The following is a 21,292-nucleotide window of genomic DNA, read 5'->3' as shown; positions in this document are numbered from 1 at the left end:
GTGCTTGTGGTGCAGTTTGCCACTCCAGGTATAAATCGCCGTGTTAAATCAATCAATTTAAAACCATTCCGGTTTAAGGCTTCAACAATTACTCTTTTTAATAAAAATGCGTCCGCTTTGAATAATAAAATAGAACAATTGGTACAATGAACAACCATTGTATGGAGACAGACATAGAAATCTCGCCATGTTCGTAACTATAGGGGTTGTTAAACTTCTTTGGAATCTATTACTGTACCTCGAAAAATAAACAAAGATTATCCTATTACAAATCACTTTAAGATTATTTTCTATCGTCATTATTCAGACGGACTAAACATAATTAGGAGTGGTGTATTTTATAGAGAACAAGTGTCCTTTTGATCCTCATCGGAGAACGAAGGACGTATTCACACGGAGTAAAAATTTAATGGAAAAAACAGCGTTGAAACTTGGGTGAGAAAAATGGCAAGTAAACTTTAACATTCCGTTTTTTATTGACATTATTTGTGTAAAGATATGCGAAAGATTATTGATTGTGCAAATCTAGAAGGAGAATTTAAGTTTCTGGCAAAGGCCGATATCATCCGTATCGAACTGGAGAAAGGTTTTTAAAATTTCAAAACGTAAGTACATTTCTCTCTCTCTCTCTCTCTCTCTCTCTCTCTCTCTCTCTCTCTCTCTCTCTCTCTCATAGAGCCGTACAATGGATATATCTTTCAATTTTCACTACAGGTAATATGTCTTTGCTCAACAGGTAACATGTCGATTTCGGACAAAGACTGTCAGCGCTTTTTCCGGGCAGGAATTCTTACCCTGAAACATGGAACAGCTTTACTTCAGAATCTCTTAGATTTCAAGCTGCAACAGATGCATCTTTCTCTTCGAGAGCTTCTTTATCTTCATCGTCACGATCTTTTTCACTCGTGGTATAAGAACGGATGCTGTACTTGTCCCACCGCGAAACCATCTTACTTCTCTGGACACTTGATCAAATCTCAGTACGAAGACTTATTCGAGCTCACCAAAACACCGAACCGTGTCTGTCAACACGTCAAGACTTCACTCCACGGCATTTGTAGCTGTCGATATGAAGTTCGAAAAGACGTGCATACCCGAAGTCTAGATATACCTGTGTCTTCCACGCTTATTTTGAATTTAGACGACTTTAGCTTCGACGATGCGTCGATCGAGGCCCTATGGGAACTTCGCCGACTAAGAAATGAGATCATTGATCTCGGCTCGGAAATGTGTCTGATAGAAGAAAAATTCCAACTGTTTTGGAATAGACTAGTTTCCTCTGTGGGAAGCATAGCAGCACTAACTTCTGCTGACAGCCAGAATCAAACAACGGAGCAGATCCGGTCACTCCGGGACGATCCACTGCACTTGTATTCAGCAATGACCGTTGTTAGAACAATTAGTCATGGAAACCAAAGAGAACTGTCCTTTTTACAGGTAAACCTGTGATCTATTTAATCAAGCTTATGAAGATGTCTTTGTAAAAATCATCACTGCTTTTTGTGGAAAACACAACTTCTGAACAGGCACGTAGCATCGTTTTCGAAAGTGGGGGGGGGGGGGGGCAGACCCATCCAAAAAATCTTGACAAGAAAAAAAAAAATAAAGGAAATTTAAAGTTTCCAAAAATCTTCAAAATCCTAATCCGTGGGGGGGGGGGGGGGTATAACTTCAATTTGACTCCTCATTTACTTATTTTCATATCAATTTTTTTACTTACTTCCAAAAAAGTGGGGGGGGGGGGGACTCCATTATAATTCATTTTTTAATATGTAAAATTTAAAAAATTTGTTGCTGCGAGAAAAAGTGGGGGGGGGGGGGGGGGCATGCCCCCCCCCCGGCCCCCCTGATGCTACGTGCCAGCTGTACATGTATGAACCCTGATACTGTTTTGCAGGACTTACAAGACGTAATGGGCATGCAAAGCAACAAGCGGCAGGGTGAAGTCCTAGCCATGTTAGAACTCGGACTAGAATTATTTTCGTCTACACTGAGTCAATCTAACTTAGCTTTGAAGGTATTAATTAACCAATGCTTATGTTCTCGTGACTTTTTATGATACCCAGATGCATTATGTTAACCGCTCTAGCTTGCTCTACAATGTGGTTTGTCTTTAAAGTTAGCCTATACATCTATTTACTCTTTTAGGAATTGCAGAATTGCAAGTTTTTGTTGTACGGTGGGAATTTTACGGGTTTGGCCAAAAACTTATCCAGTCCTTGGATGAAGAAGCTTTTAAAAGCAAGACTTCAAGTTCACGAACAAACCGAGATTTGGCGCGAGATGTTGTGGTCCTCCGATCCTTTAAGTAAGTTTTAGGCGCATATTGTTTAGTAACATAAGTAGGATTTCATTAAAAAAAAATTTTTTGTCAAGAGGGTATAAATTCCAACTCCAATGTCGTTAACGTATATCTTAAAATATTTCATTTATTACATGTATTGATCATTAATGTGTAGAGTATTTGTAGACTATCTTTGCAAACTACAAGAAGGGTTAACAAATTAAAGTGAATTTAACGAGGCCGAGTACAGAACGAGTACGCACGCTTTCGCGCAGCGTTTCATTTGTATTGTGACGTCATCTTTTTGCTTTGTTGACGCCATGGCGTGATAGTTTCAACTGCACATATTCAGCGAAATTTGTTGAAAATAGCTCGTTTGGTGCGTAAAATTGATATTATATTGTGGAATAAACATAAATGTCTCGAAGAATAAGCTATATTTGGGCTCGGGTTGAAAACGTGAAGAGGGTTCAGCAAGCCTAGCCCTCTGTCACGTTTTCTTAACCCCCCTAAATATAGCTTAATTCATATATTTCAAAACAGTAACCATGTATTTTATATTAATGACCTTTAATGTGTGATGTTATATATTTATCTATTTACTAAAATATGTCTGAATGTTTTAATAATATTATAAAGATCACCATTTTCGTCTTTGTCAAATAAAAAATAGCCATTATCTGACAAACTGGGAAATTGGGCATACGAAAAACAACTTTGATAAGACCCCTGGAACAAACCAGGAGGTAAAAGATTTTTTTTATTTGACTATTTGATGCCTTTTAGCAATAACTTTAATAAGTAGAATAGAAAAAGAAATCCCTAGGGCAGAAGTTTAAGAAAATTGTAAAAAATGTGCAAAATTGATGCATTTCAAGCAAAATCCCATAGGGACCTATGTTAAAAATTAACAGACTTTGAGATGACCCCTTAAACAAACGGTATGGTAAATGTCTTATTTTTTTATCTTAAAATAATAATTATATCAGTAGAAATTCGTGTAAAAAATTTAATTCAAAAATCTAGGGCAGAAAAAATTAGACCCGGCCTCGTTAAAACACTTTAAAAAATGAAATCATTATACTAAAAAGATTATAATTTGGTTAGCAAAAATAAAATCATATGTGAATTAGAATACCTGCGAGACATTTCCAAATTCCTAACAGTGAGTGCAAAACTCTTGAATAGCGGAATGAAAATAGAGAAAATAATCAAAGCAGGGGCGGATCCAGGATTTACAGTTACATGTAGAGGAGGCGCCCCCCATGGATCCAGAACATAGCCCATGTGGGGTCCCGTTTTCTAGAGATTTTGGAGTCTTCAATTAAAGACTTTTGTGATATTCTCGTGATTATTCTTAGGAATTTCTCCCATTTAAGAAATGTAGAGTATAGATACTACGCCAACCCCCCAACCCCCCCCCCCCCCCCCGATTAGGATTTTGAAGATTTTGAAAAGTTGGGTTTTTGGTTTTTTTTAAATTTATTTGCTTGTCAATATTTTTGGGATGAGTCTGCCCCCCTCCCAACTTTCAAAAACGATGCTACGTGCCTGTGTTTCGTATAATGTTAATGAAATGTCATAGGTTTAAATTCTAAATACTGTGGAATCACCATTGGTCGTGGGGGACCAATGTTTGTGGCTTTTGCGGGTAACCCTTGCCCATGAATAAATACCACTCGAACGTATATACAAGAATTTGTTTATTTACGTCGCCACGAACCAGAAAAATCATGACTATCCACTAACATTGACCACCACGAATACCCTTGTTGTTCTTCACTGTTTTCTAATTTTAGAATCAAAAGTCAGTCAAACTCTATCGTTCAAATCATGTGGGGAGAACGTCAAACTTTCTAACGACCGCCGGTGTGCCGCGTGGAACTTCATCGAATCCGATGGCGTCACATTCAGCAACAGACCAATGGATCACCTTGAGCACGTCACGCTTGACGTAACCGGAAGTGGGGATGTAGCCATTGGTGCAATAGAGAGCGACCCCGTTGTCCAAAGTCGGAGACTTTCTTCGTTTTCTACGTGCCCCGACTTAAAGACTGCTGTGATCGTAAAGACCTACGATAGTTCTTACCAGGTTAAGATCTCCAGAGACTCTGACCAGCTGATTGTTTTCTGTGACGACCAGAGGTATGTGATGGAGGCTGACCAGAAAAAGAAACCATGGCTCGTGTTCAACTTACGTTTTGGGGATCTCCAAATAGAATTAGGTAAGTATCAAAATTTGGGTTGATTTAGTCGAATGTATATTTAGCTATTTGTACAGTATGAAATGCCAATACGTTTTAAATTTGCCATTCAATGCTAAAATCTATTTTGGGACTTGTTTTTTTCTTGGTTTGAAGACAGTAATTCAAAAACATCTGTTCAAATGGATTTTTTTTTTTAAAGATTTTAAAAATTCAATATGTTACATTTCTTTGGAATAAAAAAGGTCTTAATGAAAAGCATCGATGTATTAGTTAATTAAGGTATCTCACTCCTCATGTTTTGATTTCATTGCGCAGATGATCATTATATTTAAAATGAATATGATTTTATTTATTTAATTATCACAGATAGATTATTATTTCTTAATTACACAACATTCATAAAGAAAATCCATTTTAATTCAAGAAACAAACAAGTTTTTTGGGGAACTATTTTTTCGTGCGGAAGGCTTTTTAGACGAAAATGACAGAAACAAGCAATTTTATGAATTTTCAATATACTTTTCTTTTTATTATACTTTATTCATTATTCACATTTTTAACATTTGATATGTTTGTAACATATTTTATAGGTTCTGTGTGACATGTACAAAATCAAATCTTGAGAATATGATAGCCGTTTAGCATAAAATCATGCATATATATAGAACATGTCTGAATTTTTTTAAGCCAGATTTTGCGAGAATTTTACCTTTGAAGCCCTATATCTAAAATTTGACATCACTGACCCCCATGTTATATTATGTCAAAATGATACTGAATACATATTTAGGCAAACTGGATTAATCTTATAAAATTCTTGATATTCAAAAAGTTTTTATTTCAAATCAAATTGTAACTATTATAGAAATTGTCTATTTTAAGTGCAAAAAGGTCACACAAAAAAAAGTTATGCAGCTTTGTACAATTTTTTTTCGTAATCCCTCTATTCAGTGTGACCATTGTGCATAATTAAAAACAATATTTGAAGAAATAAGTTTGCTTAATCAAAAATACTGACAACAAATCCTAATCAGGATGAAATTGCATTTTAGGTGCAAAAAGGTCAAATTAAATGGGCCATAACTCAGAGGGATGGATACTGATCCCCCATTATCTTTGTATTTTTTAAGTTTGTTTTGTCTACTGACTACAGATTTCAATGATATACTTCTCAAGAAAATCTTGATACAACAACATTGAGGAGTGGGATACATTAAGCTGAAGTTTTTTAATCTCTTTGATTTAGAGTCGGAGGCACACTTCCCAATGAAGTTTCATGAAACCATGGGAACCAATGTACAGTCGGTGGGAGGAACTAAACGTCTGCTCCGCTTAAAGCATGTCAACCTACGCTCCACCTGTCGCCTCAGCAGACGACTTCGTAATGGAGAAGAGGTGCTTCTTAATGTTCGTCAGGAGAAACCCGTCGATGTGAGAACAATACCATGCTACCTCTCGTTGGGGATCAGTGCCGATGGCCTTCAGAATGGGTCGTTACACGATGATCAACCTTTCATCTCTGCTTCAAGGTCATGGTTGTTCAGGAAACGTTACGACGAATCGCTGTGCAGCGGGAAAGTGCGCATTTCCGTGACTCGAAGAGGGGTTCTGAAACTTGTCTGTCCCCAAGGGATGACGGAAACGGTCCAACTGAATAACACTGAGCAGAAGATGGGTGTGGCGGTAGTGTTTGAATTGTTTAGGACAGAACTGGATATTGTTAGTTACAAAATCAGAGGATGAACTCTATGTTTAATGATTATTGTTGTCTGTTGTCTTTGTTTGGTACCCGAATAGAATTATTTGAAATGAAACAGTTATGCAAAGCTCTCCCATCACTTTTTCTTTTAACGTTCCAAAATATCATTATCAATTTGATTTTACTAAAAATTGAAAAAGTACCACTGGATGTGAAACCATGACAATTTGATTTTTTAAAATCCATTTTTTAATATTACACATACATGTACAGATGAACATTTGAATATATTTACATCTACCAAGCATAATTTCCTCTATTTCTTATAATTAATTCATAGCTCTGTAGAAACATCCAGACTGAAATCTACACGCCCTATTTATCGATTGGTCGAAATCTACAGCGGCTGAAAGTGACAGGACTGATATTGACACGCCCTGTTTATCGATTGGTCTGAATCTACAGCAACCTTAGTCAAATCCCGGACTGCACGAAATAATCATGACGATGCCAGACTCAAAGTCTCACAGGAGAAGATTTGGCTGTTTCTTTTAGCTAACGTACTTTTGTACATTAACAGTAATATAGTGAATTTTACTAACTTTTCATGATCAGTTTATTAATTAGTTAAAGAAAGATGTTAATATAAACAATAAAATGCTTTCTTTGATGATTCATGCGGGTTATGAAGGTGGCGATCATTGCAGGAAAAATTTACCTAACCCGCTAACGCGGCAAAATTCATTATTTGTCAATAAAACAAGGACTTTTTGAACGTTTTCCGTGCGTAAATTTAATGAACATTTATCTCGTCACTATCTATTTCATATCTATCTCAACATCAGAGTACATTGCATTTTGAGCTTTTTGCGATTTGGTTAAAGTAAGGAAGATTTGCATAATTTCTAGCCTTAAAAAACAAGTCTCCATCAATGAGAACGTGCGTCTATGTTAAATAGAAAAGAAAAACTAAGAAACAAAAAATAATTCAGGCAAACTGCGACAAGATATTATAAAAATAGATTTTTTGGTAATTTTTTTTATGTCTTTGAAGTTTAAATTCTGAACTATATTTATTGATTTTGAATTCAATCGATTGCCTTCTTAAATAAAAGTCTAAATGATATGATATGACAAAAGAATGGAAATAATTTATCTGCTGAATAGATGGTACATGTGTAATACAATGGCACAAGCAATTGTCGTCCCAGGGAACTTGATGTGACATCTGTAATGTGTGCGCTACATCACCCGGTAGTAGTACAGATGTTGTCATATATAGGAAGCTTTTAAAAGTTGTGCATTTTTCAAAAAAGTTTACATACAAACCCTTTACACGGTATTTTTGTAACAGAGTAACAGAATTTCCGATTCTTTAAAACAAAAAACAATTTTTGTGTGTGTTTCATGTGGGTATGAAGGTATAGCTAGCATTCCAGAAAAAAAGCATAACCTGCAAAAGCGGGTCTTGTAATTTTCTTTGTATTTTTCGCATGAAACGAAGTAAAACTTCTTATAATTACCTAAGTTAATTAACTTAACAATACATTTGAAGGCGGTAAAACGAGTGCGTGTACTCGTACTTGAACGTCGTTTTACTCGATGACTTGTCAATTTTAAAAGCATGTATTTGAGATAATTACAGTATTCATATTATAAATGGGGAAAATTGCCTTTAAATAGGCATTAAAAGTTTTCAAAAAAAAATTCATATGTCCTAGAGAAAAGGGGATGGGGTTCCGACCCCCCCCCCCCCCCCCCCGATCCGCCAATGTGCTTGTTTGCTCATAATTAAGTGTACAATATTTATCACTTCTTAGAAGAGAACGTTACAACCGAATGCATCTTATAATTCAATATTCTAGGCCTAAAGCTTATCTAAAGTCTGTAATATAAGAAAAAAATTCTAGTCGACGAGCCTCTGTGCACAGGAGTCGGCGATTTTATCAATTTGTTGTAAATAAATGAGAAACAAGCAAAATCCTACCAGTGAGCTTCGCTACGCTCACGAAGCTCACTGGTAGGATTTTTGCCTGTTTCTCATTTATTTTCCAGAAATTGATAAAATCGCCGACTCCTGTGCTCTGTGTTTTCATTCGCCAATCATATAATTGCATGCATGCATACTCTTCCCAAACAAGGCGATTAACTTATTCAGTGTTTTAAGCCTACATGTAGTTTGAGGTAAAGCTAAATTGGAAGAAAACTTAATCTGTGCCATGAGTACGCGCTCGTCTCAGGTGAAGCTTCTCGCGAAAATCGGAATGGGCATTGTCAATGATTGGAAACTATTTCTGTAAAAAAAAAAAAAAAAATAAAAAAATAAATAAAAATACCCTAGCTGCCTCCCCCCCCCCCCCAAAAAAAAATTATCTTCACAAAAAGTAGATAATCTGGCAGGTACATGTACATCAAGCAAAAAGGGACCGTCGTGACGCAATTGATGATTACACAGAAAACAGTGGAAAAGCACAGCGGACGTCATGTTTGCACCTTTGCCGTTGCGACACAGACTAGTGTGAAACAGTACGTGAGTTAAAAAAGATTGCCATCCAATATGCTAATAATTGTAATTTTTTCACACAAGCTCATAAGGATGAAATAATATTACTGTGAATTGAACAAACAATTACAGTAATTGAAATACGCTAGAAGAGTAGATGCCCGTTAAATAGGTGAATGTAATCATATTATAATTAATGGACGTATAACTGAATGAAGAATATTCTTTCATTCATTTCAACTTGATATCATTTGCATCTCTGCGTGCAATAAACAGTGATAAATGAAATGCTGAACATAATCTACAGCTAATTAAAAACTTGCAAGGACGTACATTTACCTAGAATCTAAGACATGGAAGATGATTGCTCTGAAATCATTTTTAACTGTTTCAGACAACTGTTTTTTGGGTTTTTTTTATTTCGTTCAAAAATATTTAATCATATAAAGTAATTCATATCCGAAATCGGATTGTTGCACGAGTAAAGTAGTTCGATTTTGATTCGACTTTAATTGATAAGGCGACCACTTCCGGGAGATCCGTCAAAATGGCGGCGGCAGGTCGACTGTTACGAAAACTTTCTCCCGTTTTTAAAAGAAACCACTGGCATTCACTTTTGTTAAAAACAGCTGCACCGGCTTGGTAAGCTTAAACTATTCACAGTCTAAAAATTATCCTGTACTGGCACTTCTGATAATTAAGATGTGCTAATGCCCTTGACTTCGTAATATACACTTGCTCGAATTTTCTCTGTACTTCAACAGTTGGGACCAATCGCCCAAATGTGATATAATAGCATACTTGGCATATACTATCCCAAATGGAATATAAATTTGAAGTGCAAAAAAATACGAAAGAAATATATTTGCTCTACACATGGCATAGAAAAAATGTTACTTGTTTTGGTAAACAACTTTTTCTGTAACCCCACTGTCATGGAAATTGGTCCCTCAGTATATACAAAAGTTCTTGGGGATCAATCCTAATACATAAATTTACCTAATATAGGCTTATGGAGAAACTTTCTAACAATATGTTGCTGCTTTTGTATAAATTTATGCAGGTTTATATAAAAAGTTACCTTAAGTCAAGTTTTTATTTTGCACTTCTTATTTTTATCCCTGGCATTTAGGGTATTATATCCAAAACTAGATGGCAGTTAAAGCTATGAGAAAAATGAAAGAATTTTGTCGAATACAATATGCACAGGTCTATAATGCGCACCAGAAATTTAGGGCCTGAAAAAAATGAGAAAAACGTAATTTTGGACTCTATTTATCAAGTTTAAAAGTAAACAGCCAATTGCAGACAATGTCGGTATAAAGGATGTTTTATAAAGAGATGTCTACAATAAGGACAATTAATGCAGCACACAGTTTCACAACAATGGCTTTGATAGGGCCGCAGTGGGTGTTAAACTCTAAAAAAAACCAAAAGGATGAAACGAATTCTGTTATAATTAGTTGTTTGATTACATTAATTGTCTAAAATCATATCAATATTTTATTTTATTTTGAAAGTATTTTAATTGCTACATGTATTAGCAAATGGAAACTTAGGCCCCAATCATGCACAGTGCATTAGCAAGTCTCCCAAACGTAGTTTGTACAGTTTCTTCTTCCTCTTTTTCTTCTTTCTCGCCTCTGAACTTGTCCATGGTGTTTCACAGAGATAGCTGAACAGAATGGTACAAAACTCTAGGATATGCGATATGATAAGCCTGCATATCTAGGTATGCACCCTGTTTAAAATTTTTTAATTTGGGGTCGGTCAACCATATTTTGGGTTCAAATGAGGGTGGGGTCTAACATTGAATCCTTTTGGAAAAATTTTATACACTATATTGTAAATGGTTATATCTTGAAAACCGTTAAAGATATTGGCATGAGATCTTTAGATGCATATAATGAGTGTTATGGGCAAAATATATGGTACATTAGATTTGTCCCTGGGGTCATGCCCAACCCCCAGGTTTGAAAAAAAATTACTTAATATTTTAAAGCCGTTGACATCCCCACCCCTAAACCATATATATTCTTGTTTTTGTGTAATGAGGCATCATATGGTATATAGGCCATATGAGGTGGTTCCATCCCCCCCCCCCCTGGAAACAGGAAGTGCCTTAATATCTCAAAATCCATTGAGATTCCTACCCCCAAACTATATATATATATATTCTTGTTCTTTGTGTTAAGAGGCATCAAATGGTATGTAAGTCATGGGCCCTGGGGGTGGTCCTGACCCCCCCCCCCCCCCCCCCCCCCCCCTTTGAACAGGAAGTGCCCAAATATCTTGAAAACGGATGAGATCTCCACACGTAAACCATATATATTCTTGTTCCATGGGTCATGTCAGTTTATCTGATACACAGTTAATGACCCCTGGGGAACATCATCATATTTCAGAAATAGAAATAATAAAGTATTAAATCTTTTTGTCTGTAAAGTTTGACCCATGTGGGTCATCACTACCACCAATGCTGGCCTCGTTCATTTGGGAGACTTTATAATCACCAAATCCTGTTTACATCTGTAATGGCGGCCCACACTGAGATGGTGAATGCACAGCTCAGTAGTCACGGTGGCTTCATGTTCACGGAAAATTGTCTGACCGTGGACAATGTGAAATTAAAAACATATCTATAGTATATACCAGTATATACATGTCCCAGATGAAATGGAAACATAACTTTTTCAACTTAGCGTTATTCATTGATTTTTTTTTATTTTGTATAGCCAAGTTCGTTTTGCTGGAACAGTAAGATGGGATCCTTTATCGGACCCCGAGTGGATTGAAAAATTAACAGGAACAGTGTTGTATCCAGATCCAGAGATATCCAATTACTATCCACCAGAATGTGCGTATTTTTTTTTATTTTTTATTTTTTAAGTGAACATAAAAAGGGTTGAAATCAAGGGTTATATTTATCAGTTTGATGTATTTAATGATTTCTGAAAACCAGTTAGATTCCTGTACTTATATCTTTCTTCAGTAAGAAGATATACCATTAAGAATAACTAATTCTTGCAATCCATGGGTGCTGCCATATTGTTAAATCAATACCTCCCTGCAGGGATATCTCTAAGCATTAACGTAAATGCAGCACTGATGCTGATATCAGCAAGACACTTTAAATTTTTACAGAGTTAAATTGTCATCATTAAAATGTGAATTGAAACATGAAATGGAAGTAAGTATAGAGTTATTATATTTAAACAGTTTTATGAAGGAATATTTTGGATCTCAGAATGATGCTTTTCAGGTGTTAATGGCAAAGATTTGTAATTTTACTTGCATTCAAGGAGGTTGTTAATTCATTGTAATGAGTTTGTCATTAATTTTTTCATGTGCACTTCTTTTAGACCCTTAGTCAATCACCCATATACAAACTGAGGGCTTAATGTGGCCACAGTGCTAATTACTCTGTACCTTTATGTTGGCACTTATGAACTTACAAGTGTTTTTGAGCTGACAGTGTTTATTTTCCCTCACACTAGTGAGTGATGAAGAAGTTGACCTCAAGGTGTCTAACTTCACTTTGAACTTCGGACCTCAGCATCCTGCGGCTCACGGCGTATTACGATTGATCGCAACACTTCAAAATGAGGTACATAACACTTATTCTTACGTATAACCTTATTTCTTAAGAAAAAGAAAACAGGAAACATGAATTTAAAAAATATTATATTACCTTTTTTAACTGTGCCATTCAGCAAAGCTCTTCCAAGAAAAGCTTTTCATCTGAGTTGCAGCGAATATTTCCAAATGTTGAAAGCAGCTGCTGCTTGATGCAACATATATTCACATATCTCTGTCTAATACTAATATCAAAATAAATGCTTGTATCAACAAATGTCGGCCTGTTGCTATATATATATAAACATAAATACATGTATCAACAAATGTCGGCCTAATGCTACATACATGTATATCAACCTATTGTCCTAAATAAACATCAATGTACATTTACTTTTTCTGCATGCTACAAGTATCAATTATCTTTGCCTGATGCTAGAGACCTGGTATATATCAAAGTGTCACTGTTCAAGCTATACTGTATATCAACATATCCCTGTTTGATGCTACATATATATAGATTATTACAATGACATATTTCATATCGAATCCTTTACTAGCTGTATATCAGTTGCTTTATATCAGCCCCACTGAATTAGGCTTGATTGAGGGCTGTTATAAGTGACTGAGGGCTTATATAAGATGTGACATAAAAAATGTCATGTCATAATTTTTATATAACATACTTAAAGAAATATCAAAGAAACAATTTATAACTTATTTGCCATTTTTGTCATGATGCTGTTCATACACAGATTGATATTAATCATCAAAGTCTTTTAAAAAAGGCAGGTAGTTTATAGCATATACATGTACCTGTATGTATATGCATGTATATGACAAATAATACTGATAATTTGTTTTTTAGACTGTTGTTAAATGTGACCCACATATAGGGTTACTCCACAGAGCTACAGAGAAGTTGATTGAGTACAAGACATATACACAGGTAATTTTTCTTTATGACACCTATTATTGTATGTGGAAATTTGAAACAAATATGTACATTGTATGTATTTACAGTCCCTGAAATGCTCTACTTTTGAATGGTGAGCGAACGCAGAGTGCAAACTGCGTGCAAACGCAATCTCAAAGTGAACAGTGAACGCACAGTGAATGATATGTGACTGCAAGATAAACGATTTATTCGTAGAGTTTTGGGAGTTAAGATTGCCCATAGTTAAAAGTTGAAGTGGGAAAGAGATTAAAGTCATCTGATTTACATCGATACAAGCAATTGAATTTCGGACAACTTTTCCCGTATTACTTAGAATACAAGTTATACAACTAGTCCAAAATTCAGAAGAGACTTTGATAGATACCGCACATTTATCATCGGAAAATTGCTTCATATTAATAATAGCTGCATATCTACCACACCACTATGGGTTGACATATGACAAACAACTAGAATTGTCGACCAGAGCAGACTACAGATCGCTAGATCTTCATCTACGTTTCATAATCAGATGTATGCTTATATAATAATGAATCTAAATAATTATTAATCTTTAAGGTATATGTGTTGAGTTTCTGCTAGGAATAGGACAACTGTACAACCACGTAAATGTACACCCTCCCCCCCCCCCCCCCCCCCCCACCCCCACCCCCACCCCAAATTTATACACTACAAAGCTTGGGGATTGGGATAAAATAGATGTTATGAATTCAAAGTGGTTTTATTAATATGAATACATGTTTCATATTTATTCTGATCTGATACATTTACATGTTTTTCCTAAATAATGCATTCCTCCCTACAATAAGTCATGTCGCGAGGTAATGCTTCGCTTAACGATGCCCTTGTTCTTAAATTGTGTTTCATCGGTAATTAGGAAAAAATAACTACATGCATGTATTGTTATCAACCTAAATATAATATTATCTGTCTGAATGATAAGTGAAACCTAAACAAACGATGAGCACAAGGTGAACACTTTGTGAACACCCGATAAGTGCTTTGTAAATGGTGAGCGCGAACGGAGCGGAGCGAAGAGCGCAAGTGAATGCACTATGAGCGCACGGTGAACGCACAGAAAAATGGGAAAATAGAACATTTCAGGGACTGTAAATGAAAACTGAGTCAGTCTCTCTGTCTTTGTCCAAATATTTTTATAATGAAAAGACTTCCTGAGTCTGTGGATGACAACATTTTGTAGGCATTGTATAAGATTTTAAAGTGAACGTTTTTAATATGACCATGAGTAAAAGACTATGTTTGGGTTTTCTTTCAGGCCTTGCCATACTTTGATAGACTGGACTATGTTTCAATGATGTGTAATGAACAAGCTTACTCCCTAGCCGTGGAAAAGTTACTTAACATTGATGTACCAATCAGAGCCAAATATATCCGAAGTAAGTCTCTTGCCGAATGTCATTGTGTTCATGCACAGTACCTCCTTTTGCACATAATATAACTCTATATTGCCATGGTCTTCTTTGATCCTTTATAGCCCTGTTCGGAGAGATTACCAGAATTCTTAACCATTTGATGTCCATTGGAACACATGCTCTTGATGTAGGAGCATTGTCCCCTTTCTTTTGGCTCTTTGAAGAGCGAGAAAAGGTCAGTGTCTTTGTCATCCTCAAACCAAGATGTATTTCTGTCTTCCACAAAAATAAATTACATAAATTACCTTCTCTCCCCTTCAGTTGTTACATAAGATATGGAAAACATGGTAAATGTAAGATCTTAAATGTTATGTGACTTGAATATGGAAATGTTAGGAAAGACCAGGTCTTGTATTTAATTCTTAGCTTTTTACAAACACAGTTTTTAAGTTTTTCCTCTCTCTATTTGTAACATTGAAAATTAAGAAGTATTTATAGCAAAGTTGATATCTCAAATTTATTCTCAGCCTTTCAATACCATTGTTATGAAGTTTTTCTCCATTTTTGTTGTTATACTTCAGATATGGAAAATTAAGCAAAGATCAATATCTTTTTGTTTTTCTCCCATGTAGATGATGTAGGGTAGCTTGAATAATCAAGGGAAAATAATTTCATTTCCATAATAGCTATGGTTTTTGTTTTTTTAATTTTAACAGTTGATGGAGTTTTATGAGAGAGCATCAGGAGCTAGAATGCATGCTGCTTATGTGAGGCCTGGAGGAGTGGCACTTGTAAGTACACAGTACAGCAGTCCATTAAAAAAAAATTAGTCATATACTGTAAGTACAGCAGTCCTTTAATTGATTTAGTACATATACATGTACTGTAGGTACAGCATTTCATCAAGTGATTTAGTACAAATTCTATAAGTACAGCAGTTCATCAATTTATTATATATATATATATATTTTGGTATACATAATGTTTGAGTTAATTTACACTGCATTTACATGTAAATCTAATATTTAATTTTATTATTTTAGTCTGCTTGACACACATTTAAATTTTGTTAATTTTTTACAAAGAAAATTTCGTCTTTAATAATCACAGCATTTTATGGTATGATATTAAATTATAGGAATGTAATTGACCAATACGAATTATATAAGATACATATAACAAAACATAGGAAAGTTTACACTATCCAATGCTGTAAACCAATTTATGATTTATAATGTGTAATTTATCACAGTTAACAATCTGAAGTTTATCATACAACTGAGGTAAAAATGAAATTAATTCCTTAAATATTATCTGAACAATAAAATCACATTAAAAGGCAGTTTCATTTGACATGTAGTATTTTATTTTGAAAATAAGGTATTACTAATGGTAATTTTGTTATAAAGTATGGTACAAAATATGCCAGTATAGGACAGTTTAAATGTCAATAGGACAGTTTAAATGTCAATATACATGTACTTTATTTTTCATATTTCATTCTGATAGATTCTCTCCCTTTTGTACTTGCAGGATCTGCCACTTGGTTTAATGGATGATATTTATGACTTTATTACAAAATTTAATCTGCGTTTGGAAGAACTGGAAAATGTGCTTACAGAAAACCGCATCTGGGTAATGCGTACTATAGACATAGGTGTAGTCACCGCTCAAGATGCTTTGGCCTGGGGATTCAGGTAATTATCCCCTCCCATGTGTTGCAGGGGAGATATACATGTAGCATCACTGCAAGCGTTCATGTTTTTGTGTACAAAAGCTTGTGGGCAAGATTGAACTAAATTTAGAATCATTAAGCTATGCATACTTCTATGAAGCAATTTGTTAAGTCCAACACTATTCAATGCAAAAGTTATAAAATTATATCTTGAGATCCTACATGCAATAATTATTGTCACAATATATTTGCTTTGGATGTACATGTATATCACTGTTACTAATTTAGTTTTGGCTGCCTGTGCTAAAACAATGGTAGTTCTTCCAACACTTTCTGTTCTCAGATTGCTCACTTACAAATAACTTGATATATACTGGTATATAAGGAAATTTCATTTACATATACATGTACAAGTAAAGTATATTATGTTTTCAATGCACTGCCTATAACTTCGTGGTTTGACTTTCAGTGGAGTGATGCTTCGAGGCTCTGGCATTATGTGGGATCTAAGGAAGACTCAGCCTTACGATGCCTACGACAGAGTGGAGTTTGATGTACCGATCGGTATACATGGGGACTGCTACGACAGGTGATTAGGAATAGAACATGAAGAGAACCTTTTGTAAATGTGAATTATGAGATTCCATTTAATTGCATGCAGTAATTTTATAGATCAGGCATTCTTAGTAGGGAATTGCCAACAGTTTTGATATGGATTCAAATTATTTTTTCCATCTGCATATTGCTTCATCAACTTTTTTGGGTTTTGACACTGCCATTGTTCCTTTCTTCAAATTAAATTTTAACATGAAGAGAACCTTTTGTAAATAGGAATAATGAGATTCCATTTAATTGCATGCAGTAATTTTATAGATCAGGCATTCTTAGTAGGGAATTGTTAACAGTTTTGATATGGATTCAAATTATTTTTTCCATCTGCATATTGCTTCATCAACTTTTTTGGATTTTGACACTGCCATTGTTCCTTTCTTCAAAATAAATTTGAACAGACTTTAGTGTGAATTTTGTTATCAGTGACTGTCTTTGACACTTATATTTTAAGCAGAGTTACTTCTCTTGATCTTTGGAACTATTCAAGTTTCTTTTAAACAGAATCTTGTTACTTTGTATCATTAAATAAACGTACCTCTTACATGTTGTTGTGTTTATTCAATGGAGTTATGCAGAACACGTTATTATATACCCCTGACACAATGTTTCCTTTGGGGGCTTTTTGTCATAGAGGATTTAACTTTTTCAGATACCTGTGCCGAATGGAGGAGATGAGACAGAGTGTCAGAATCATTCACCAGTGCTTAAATGACATGCCTCCAGGAGAAGTCAGAGCAGATGACAATAAAATAGTTCCCCCTAAAAGGGCAGAAATGAAGGTCAGAGTTATATATCAGACATAGATTTAAATAGATTTCATAGATTGCCTATGTATCAAATGAATGATAGGATAGAACTAAATACAATTAATGCAAACTACCATACACTGTATATATTGTACAAAGTAGCAAACAAATAACATGAATAGTTTTCTCCCTTGAACAGGAGAGTATGGAAGCCCTGATCCACCACTTCAAGTTGTACACAGAGGGCTACAATGTGCCCCCGGGGTCAACTTACACAGCTGTGGAGGCACCCAAGGTAAGCACCCTCCCGGAGCCGGTGCTTGATTCATTGATACCATCTTTTCATGTTGACAATTTAATTTTCTTCTGCAGATATGATATGTTTAATAGTAAACTTGTATAATATTTTATAATCCATAAAAAAATTTCTTTTGTGAAGTACTTTTGTGCTACTGTGTATCTTAATTGTAAATTTGCAAAATATCCGAAATGGTTTTAATGAATTTTCCCTGGATATCCTTTCAATTGATTTTTTTTTGTGAGTTGATTTGAAGCATAACTTTTGATTTATTTAATATTCAGTGTCTAATGCGATGATTTTGAAAGGTGAATGTATGTGTGTCAGATTGGAGAGAAAGTTCAAGAAAAAAAATAGTGTATGATGCTGCGTTCGTGATGTTTAAAGAGGTGATCTGTCTAATTACAGGGTGAGTTTGGAGTGTACCTGGTGTCAGATGGAACTAACAAACCATACAGGTGTAAAATCAAGGCCCCTGGATTTGCTCATTTGGTAAGCTCTTGTTAGATTATGGCTACGTTAACATGGGAATTTTTTACATGTAAAATGCATGTATACTAATATATTACAGTTTTTAATATGTTCTTGAAAACATTTTGTTATGAGATATTTTATTTTTCCTTTCTGGAACATGTACCGTAATCTTGGAATATAGTATCTTTCATACATGTACAGTTGAACTATATCAAACACTGATATTTGAATACAATGGTTATGACGAAGTGATTTGTAAGTCCCAACCCCTTATTTTTTAAGTATTTTACCCTCAGTATCTCAAATACTCGGATATCTTGAAGTTTTTAAACAGTCCCAACTAGTTCGAGATAACGAAGTTTGACTGTATTAAGATTTGAAATGATAAAACAGTGTCAGAACTTCATAAATTTCTGAAGCCTTATTATCTTGCTAGAGGTTGCAGTATTTTTTATTAATGGGTACAGGACACCTCAATTTTGTGACATACTGTCTTTGAATAAATTGATAAAAGTAAACTTAAACTTGATATTAGTTCATGTCCACTATATGTCTGTCAAACATCATGGTGTAATAGGTCAAAGCATCAGCTTTTGATCATTAAGTCATGAGTTCCAAACAGGCTGGGGATTTTATCTTGTAAAAGGTACATGTATTTTTGAATGCATTTTATGGAAAGAAATTTTACTCTTTGAAATATTGAAATTGAAATTATAATTTGAATATGTTTTACTCTCATCAACGCTGAAATGCCAAAGGCTCTCCTACCCCCTAAAGATATCAGATTCTGCTTAGATCAGTGTAGATTTTATTCATTGATTTCAGGCTGCACTGGATCACATTGCTAAAAACCACATGTTGGCAGATTTAGTGGCCATCATCGGTAAGCAAATTTTCATTGTGTAATGTTTAACTTAAATCTTAATGTTTGATTAAGTGGGGAGGCAATTTATCACTTTATAAAACGTCTTATTTTGGTAATTTGGTGTCTCTTTCAAACTTCAAAAGCTTATTATTCACTAGGAGAATTAGACATAATTAGGATATCTGATTTCATTTTGTGCTTACACCGTTTTCTTTGTTTGAACAGGAACACTGGATATTGTGTTTGGAGAAGTGGACAGATAAAGAAATTCTATCAGAGAACTGTGTTGTAATTTATTGTGAAATAAAGCTGTTGACACTTTCTTGTGCAAAGAAAATCTCAAAAAATTTCGATTCTCTAAAGGTATCGCACTGAAACACTGTAGAGATGACTTATATTCATTAAAATTGTTTTAATAATCTTGTAGTTAAGAGTTTGTGTTTGTATGATTATATACTTCACGCAGGGAGATGCAGAAGGTTTAAGGTGATTGACTCATAAGTCTGTCAGACCTTTAGTTACCGGTAGTCATGTGGATTCTTTGGTCATCGCAACTCCTCCTAAACCCAACTGGATAGAATTTCTGGAAACTCGTTTATATGCAATCAATGACAAGATGAGCATATTTTCAGGAAATTGTAATTCAATGATGATTTATAGGGGAGGGGGTTGATTCTGTCCATTTTGAGCATTGAACCATTCCAACGTAAAACTCTTCATTAACTGATTTTTAAAGTATCTTAATTACTTGTAATTAATAGTTTTAAGATAGATATAAAAATCCCTTACTGTTAAGCAAATGTACGTTATGTGAGGAATTACAGGTCAGGACATGATGTTCACTTTACTGTGGCCATTGCGCAATATCATATATGTGAATAAACTTCTTTTACATGTACATTCCAAAAATTAAATTGGTTTTAAAGTTCTTTATGGTTAAATTTAATAATGAAAGTTGTTAAAGAAATGGCTAATTTTTCTGCAAGTGCCAACTTCTAACTATCGAGGGAAAAATACGCAGATATATTTCATACAAAATGTGTATTATAACCAAACTGGGTGTAAGAATTTAGAAGGGCCATTTGAGCCCATTGGCATAGCAACAGGACGGTACGATAAGATTATTGAAGTGATGTGCCTTTTCAATGACTTCTTCGCATAGCAATGTGTTTATCGATAATAAAAGAAATATTTTTGTTCTATGCAGTGATTTTGATAATCAATTTGCATGTCATCATGTTTTTTTTTCAATCTCTGGGGTATGAAATTTGATATCTAATAAACAGGGATTTAAAGTACCATCATTCTCCTTTTTAAGTTGTAACGGACCAGAGCGCAGTTATGAAAACCAAGATCAAATACCATTGTAATGTTATGGCGCAATGTGCAAATTACTCGATATTGAATTCCACTCTCATTTAAATTAAATACACCGCCACTTAATGACTTTTTCAGAATATCCAGAACGTAATATCGAACTCTTTTTCTCTCGGCTGATCGATGCTTGAACTCTGCGACACCGCTAACTGTGATTACATTGTGCGTGTCATGGTTCCAGCATTATGTAACATGCTCTTGTGGATTTCTTTCCACCCAAAAATTGTCAGCCGAATGTGCTGTGGATATATCTCGTATTGTATGCCTAATGAAATTTAAAACCCGACAAGAAGGATATTTTTCTACAACAATGTACATAATGTAATATGAAATATTCATGTTGCTGCTCGCGTTTGTCGATATAAAGCATCTAAGTTAATCCCAAGACTTAGCATTTTTTAAATTAAACCTTGAACGATAACTCTTCACTTACACATCCAAGCATACAACTGCGCCTATACAAAAAAAACCTATACATTTTGTAACTTGAAAATATGCCTTGTAAACTCAATGGCATATATTAAACGCCAGACTGAGAATTTAAAAGAAATCTGAAATGGTTTCAGGACAGCAATTCAAAGAGCTTTTATCCTATTTTTCGTCCAAAGGCGTTTTGATTGTCAAGATATGGTTCTATCGCTCTAT

At 34.8% G+C, this 21,292-nt stretch overlaps 2 protein-coding genes across 3 annotated transcripts; both read left to right on the top strand.

Moving 5' to 3' along the window:
- Nucleotides 1–205: 205 nt before the first annotated feature.
- Nucleotides 206–6,321, top strand: LOC105319507 (uncharacterized). 2 transcript variants are annotated; one of them, XM_011417109.4, is made up of 6 exons: nucleotides 206–435; nucleotides 737–1,437; nucleotides 1,898–2,017; nucleotides 2,149–2,308; nucleotides 4,084–4,509; nucleotides 5,738–6,321. In XM_011417109.4, the coding sequence occupies exons 2-6, from the start codon at nucleotides 742–744 to the stop codon at nucleotides 6,232–6,234; spliced, it is 1,899 nt and encodes a 632-aa protein (XP_011415411.3). In that variant the 5' UTR covers nucleotides 206–435; nucleotides 737–741; the 3' UTR covers nucleotides 6,235–6,321. The 2 variants fall into 2 exon arrangements, with proteins under 2 accessions (XP_011415411.3, XP_011415378.3); XM_011417076.4 differs by having other exon boundaries at nucleotides 207–605.
- A 2,859-nt stretch (nucleotides 6,322–9,180) lies between these two features.
- Nucleotides 9,181–19,689, top strand: LOC105319696 (uncharacterized). Its single transcript, XM_034445357.2, has 14 exons — nucleotides 9,181–9,335; nucleotides 11,429–11,550; nucleotides 12,191–12,300; nucleotides 13,138–13,218; nucleotides 14,504–14,624; nucleotides 14,723–14,835; nucleotides 15,317–15,391; nucleotides 16,134–16,297; nucleotides 16,745–16,864; nucleotides 17,537–17,666; nucleotides 17,833–17,928; nucleotides 18,340–18,423; nucleotides 19,231–19,288; nucleotides 19,496–19,689. Exons 1-14 carry the CDS (start codon nucleotides 9,241–9,243, stop codon nucleotides 19,531–19,533), a joined length of 1,407 nt encoding a protein of 468 aa, XP_034301248.1. The 5' UTR covers nucleotides 9,181–9,240; the 3' UTR covers nucleotides 19,534–19,689.
- The last annotated feature ends 1,603 nt before the right edge of the window (nucleotides 19,690–21,292 follow it).

The sequence above is a fragment of the Magallana gigas genome, chromosome 2 (genome assembly GCF_963853765.1).
Source record: "Magallana gigas chromosome 2, xbMagGiga1.1, whole genome shotgun sequence".
Classification (NCBI taxonomy): Eukaryota; Metazoa; Mollusca; class Bivalvia; order Ostreida; family Ostreidae; genus Magallana; species Magallana gigas.
Note: the sequence above shows the minus strand (reverse complement) of the source record. Positions and strands in the feature narration are given on the sequence as shown.

Bases quoted from the DNA above. Each gene is read 5' to 3' on its own strand.
- LOC105319507 (XM_011417109.4), top strand. From the start codon at position 742: ATGTCGATTTCGGACAAAGACTGTCAGCGCTTTTTCCGGGCAGGAATT. The intron at 1,438-1,897 runs GTAAACCTGTGA...ACTGTTTTGCAG, and splicing joins GAGAACTGTCCTTTTTACAG to GACTTACAAGACGTAATGGG. The intron at 2,018-2,148 runs GTATTAATTAAC...TTACTCTTTTAG, and splicing joins AATCTAACTTAGCTTTGAAG to GAATTGCAGAATTGCAAGTT.
- LOC105319696 (XM_034445357.2), top strand. From the start codon at position 9,241: ATGGCGGCGGCAGGTCGACTGTTACGAAAACTTTCTCCCGTTTTTAAA. The intron at 17,667-17,832 runs GTCAGAGTTATA...TCCCTTGAACAG, and splicing joins CTAAAAGGGCAGAAATGAAG to GAGAGTATGGAAGCCCTGAT. The intron at 19,289-19,495 runs GTAAGCAAATTT...TTGTTTGAACAG, and splicing joins AGATTTAGTGGCCATCATCG to GAACACTGGATATTGTGTTT.